The sequence below is a fragment of the Austrofundulus limnaeus genome, unplaced genomic scaffold (genome assembly GCF_001266775.1).
Source record: "Austrofundulus limnaeus strain Quisiro unplaced genomic scaffold, Austrofundulus_limnaeus-1.0 Scaffold10, whole genome shotgun sequence".
Lineage (NCBI taxonomy): Eukaryota > Metazoa > Chordata > Actinopteri > Cyprinodontiformes > Rivulidae > Austrofundulus > Austrofundulus limnaeus.
The window spans coordinates 1110224-1115063 of record NW_013952412.1 but is presented as its reverse complement, the minus strand read 5'-3'; the positions used below and the strand labels follow the sequence as shown (position 1 = coordinate 1115063).

Below are 4840 nucleotides of genomic sequence, written 5' to 3'. Positions count from 1 at the left end.
CGTTAGCAAGATGCGCTAAAAACTGATACTCACTTTGTGAATGCTGCTCCTAAATCAATGACAATCGCAGTCTTCTCTCCTCCACTCCCCAAGCTGTCAAATATTGGCATTTTACTGATCCTTTTACTCAAAAATTATATTCAAACAACGCCAACTTTACATCGCAAGATCTGTGTTGTTGTCTTCCTGTCGGCCTGAGCTGGGCTGGGTCTCTTTAGGAGGTGGATGAGCGCCTGATTAAAATAAAATTCTGGTTGTGCTGCCTATATAGTCGATAGATTTTAAATTAGCCTACTTAAGAGTTTTAAGTAATGCCATATATATTGATCATATTTGCACGTCCATTTCTATCATTGTTATGAAAGCTGGTCCTTATTATTAAACAATTATCTCAGCTCACAAGTAGGCAAATATGTAACAATGAGAACATAGCATCTTCAAATTATGATTTGATCTAATAATTTTGATCTTATTATTACAAGAAGCTAAGCCATGATCTTGGTTTACTGCACTAGTTAGAAGTGACTTAGTTATACATCTGATAAACTAATATGCAGTTATAAGACATGCTAATTTGTCTATGAGACACTAATGATTAGTGCTTATTTGAGATATAGTTAGTTATACAGTTATAAAACACTGATATGTATTTTTCAGATGCTATTTCATAATTTTTGATATCACCTCATTGAGGACTAATTTAGGCGTTTAAAAACTAAATTTAGTATCTGATTGGTTCATTTCAGCTTCTTTTAACTACAGTCCTGTTGCTATTAGTCTATAGCCACAGTCTGATGCTTTTAGCCATTGTTCTGCTGCCTTTAGCTTGTCTTGTTTTTTGCTTGTTTTTTGTTAAATTACATGTAAATGTATGTAATGTTTTATTTTATTCCTCACATCTTTTTTTGAATTCATTTATTTGCACATTATTTTTATGTATTGAAGCTGTGTGTTACTGCAGTGTAAAAGTGATAAAAAATAGAATGAGTTGATGCAACATGATAAATAATGCATCTGATGCATGAAAAAAACTTATTTCTCATGTTTTGACATGAAATGCATCATGAATCTATTCTTTGACCTGCTAAAATAGATGCTTAGTTACCAGATCATACAAGACAACATTAATATTGCATGCATGTGGTTTGAGGAAATCAATAGAGGCTCCTTTGTGTCTGTGAAGACGAAGAGGATTCAAGCACAAAGATGAAGCTTGATGCAGTTTTCAAGATTTTGACTATCCAGACATTACACCCTCAAACTACTTTAATTTAATGATAAATCATATAGTTAGACTTAGGCTTCCTGAATTATTCTTCATTTCTGCTGCTATAGACTTATATGGATAGTATATTTTTACAAACTGAGCACATTTCTTCACTCTGCTGTTGTCTTTAGTCTCTCTTCTCTACGTGTTTATTGTAATTATTTCTATCATGTTTTTTCTTTGTCTCTTCCAGAAGAAGGTGCACCTGGACCAGTCCTGGACCAGTTCTTCTGTGTTTGTCTGTGTCTCTTTCCTGTCCCCCAACCAGCCGGTCGAGGCAGGCCGCCTGTCCTGAGCCTGGTTCTGCTGGAGGTTTCTTCCTGATTAGCAGGGAGTTTTTCCTCTCCACCGTTTGTTCAGGATGGGAGACTGTGATGAAGTGATTCAACATAATCTGCTGGTTTCTTCTTTAGATTGCTCTTTTTATGTACAGTGCTCTGAGACAACGTATGTTGTGACTTGGCGCTATATAAATAAACTGAACATGAACTTTAAAATTATTTCTTTATTTACCTTGCTATTTGTTGATGTATTTATGAACCCAAAACATCAACGTGTGTTTAATCCAGCATGTGCTGCAAACCTCATAAAGTCTTAGTGCTTAAAAAGGAGCACCGTGACAAAAAAAAGGATCATGTAGGAAGACCTTTAGAGCTCGTTCCTTCTTCTTCCTGCTCTTTTCTGATGATGATCTCTCCTATAATTACAGAGAAATCACATAAATGTCTCAAAACAACTGTTTGCTTTTATGCACCTTGACAACATTTCTTTTTAATGTCTTAAACCATCTCCCAAACATTTACATTTCTGCACTCTAACATTAAGCTTCACACAGGAAATGTTTTGTTTTGTAAGCTTCGGTGTTTTATGATATGTGTAGGGCGTGTAAACGAACACAAAACTTTTATTTTACTTTACTTTTCTGGGGGCTACTCTTTGCAACCCTTTTCATCTTTTTTAAACACAGCTGTTTTAATCCCTCTCACCATCTAGTTTCCTCAGGTTAGGGAGTGTTTTAGAAGCTTCAGTCCTCCAGTTTCCCTTTTTAGTGTGTTGCTTCGCCAGAGGATTTCCAACAAAAAGCAGGTTCACCAAGCACGGCAGGCCTTTCAGCTTCTCAAACTCCACTGCACAACACAGAAAAGATAATACAGCGGGTAAAATAAGTATTGAACACATCAACATTTTTCTCAGTAAATATATTACTAGAGGTGCTAATGACATGAAATTTTCACTAGATGTCGGTAACAACCCAAACATACAAAGAAATCAAACCATAAATGTCCAGAAATGAAGTTATTTGTAATAATGTGGAATGGCACAGGGAAAAAGTATTGAACACATGAAGAAAGGGNGGTGTCTTGGCTTTCCATGCCTTTTTACACCTCCCTTTCTTCATGTGTTCAATACTTTTTCCCTGTGCCATTCCACATTATTACAAATAACTTCATTTCTAGACATTTATGGTTTGATTTCTTTGTATGTATGGATCACTTGAGTTGTTACCAACATCTGGTGAAAATTTCATGTCATTAGCACCTCTATATTTACTGAGAAAAATGGTGACGTGTTCAATACTTATTTTACCCGCTATATGTATCCGGTTGGTATATAAATAAATAGTAAATGGAATACATTTTCATGTCTTTGTTATCTCAGACAAAAATAGTCCACATGATAAAAAAATAAAGAAAAACACGTCAAGAAAAAGGAAACAATAAAACATTCATCAAAAAGCACACAAACAGCTAATCCAATGTTCCAAAAAAAAAAAACTTGATGTATATCTTTTCACTATATGATGCAGTTGATAAAGATTTTACAATTAATTTGTTTGACACATCCAACCGGCACATAAATTTAAACATATTGTTCCTCGGCAAAGCATGAAAATTTGGAACGTTGCTCATGACAAACATTTGACTTGCAGAAGTCCATTTTGAAAATCTCAGGAGGATTCTAAAAGCATCCTGATTGGCTGTTTGCAATTTCCTCACTACTGCTTTACTGTAGTTACACCACAGATGAGCCGTACATAAGGAAGTGCAATAAGCTCAAAAAAGGGACACTTTAACCTCATCTGTACACATGTTAAATTTACGTGCCAACATATTTGCTATAGTATGTCTTTGATCCTTAGTTTGAATTTTTATTCACATTAAAACTAAATAGTTGAGATGTATATTTCTCTTTTTCCTTTCTTTCTTATCTTATATTGAAACAGAAAAATCTGCAGGATGCCTGAAATGTTATTTTATGTAAAGACTTTTCTGTATCAATTTCTACTTTGCTACACCCAGGCACATCCAGGCACGGAGGTGAGGTTAGATGGAGAATGGAGGAGAAGTCCAACTGCTTCCAGCTGTTATTTATTGCTAGATTACTTATTACAAGATGAAAAACAAGAAATAAAACAACTGCATGGCATGAGTTCAGCTTTATGTAATTTTTTATTCAGTTTGAACACTGTAGGAAATCATTAATCTTTGTGCTTTCTGCAGGTGAATCTGTGCTCCTAAACACAAGTGTTTCAGGATATTCCTTTAACATTTTTAAAAGTTTTTTTTTTGTCAGTTATCCAAATCAAAAGTTTTGAACATCAAACATCATTGCTTGGCTTCTTTCTGTTGATCAAAGACAATTGCAGGTTATTAATATACAAGACTGTAAACTCTTAATTGCTGGTTCTGAAATAAAATGCAATAAAAAGTCAGTGAAGGTGACACGTGCACTTACCTTTACTGATAAGAAAAAAGACTTTTATCTCTTCCCATTGAACTTCGGTGACAGAAAAGGGATTCATTCTTCAGCCTCGCAGACTCGACACATGCTTTGATAAGACAACAACACGTTTTAAACGTACAGCATGTTCTCAGAATTGTCTGACAGCTCGCACAGGGCAGCTCTCTCACATTTCTCCAACAGTCTTTTTTACCACACACCTTGCATTCATTCTGTTCATTTTGCCAAATTACCTTGTTAATGACACCAGAGTTGAATAAGTTTAATCCTGAATCCATGAAAGAATGGATATGACCTTCTTTTAGACGAATATCATCTTAAGTAAACAAATGTCAAATATAGCTCTTCTAGTCAAATCTCAAAGTTATATACCATCTCATGCAAAATAACACTATCACATTCTGTTAGCAGAGAGAAAATATGTTGTAAATGACTCTTTGCCACAACCATACCCAATTAGCTCGTTATTTGTAAAAATCCTAAAGTTAACTGTGGTGATTATCTTAAACTGTGTTGACTCTAAACCATGACGGTGAACAATCTTTGTTTTCAGCTCACTTGAAAGTTGTTTTGAGACTCCCATGCTGTGACTCTTCAGTGAAGATGCAAAGAGGAGAAAAACTTACAGTTGCCCCCCTTAAATACCCTTTCTCATATGTAAATGGAGTCACCTGTGTATGGAGATCAAGGGCCACTGAACTTACCAAACCAAATCTGGGTTCCAATAAAGGTTTTGAAATCAATAAAATGACAACAGTGCCCAAATGTATGCACCTGCCTAATTTTATTTAACCAGTTATTGCACAATTTCTGTAAATAATTTAATATAAT

The 4840-nt window shown here is 34.9% G+C and overlaps 1 protein-coding gene across 1 annotated transcript; it reads right to left on the bottom strand.

The window, feature by feature from the left end:
* Nucleotides 1–1776: 1776 nt before the first annotated feature.
* Nucleotides 1777–2394, bottom strand: LOC106513091 (dynein light chain 1, axonemal; the record flags this gene model as incomplete). The annotated part of the gene is given in 2 exon segments (XM_014001764.1): nt 1777–1964; nt 2254–2394. Coding segments are annotated over 2 exon segments (206 nt in total), but the record flags the coding sequence as incomplete, so codon positions are not given.
* Nucleotides 2395–4840: the final 2446 nt, after the last annotated feature.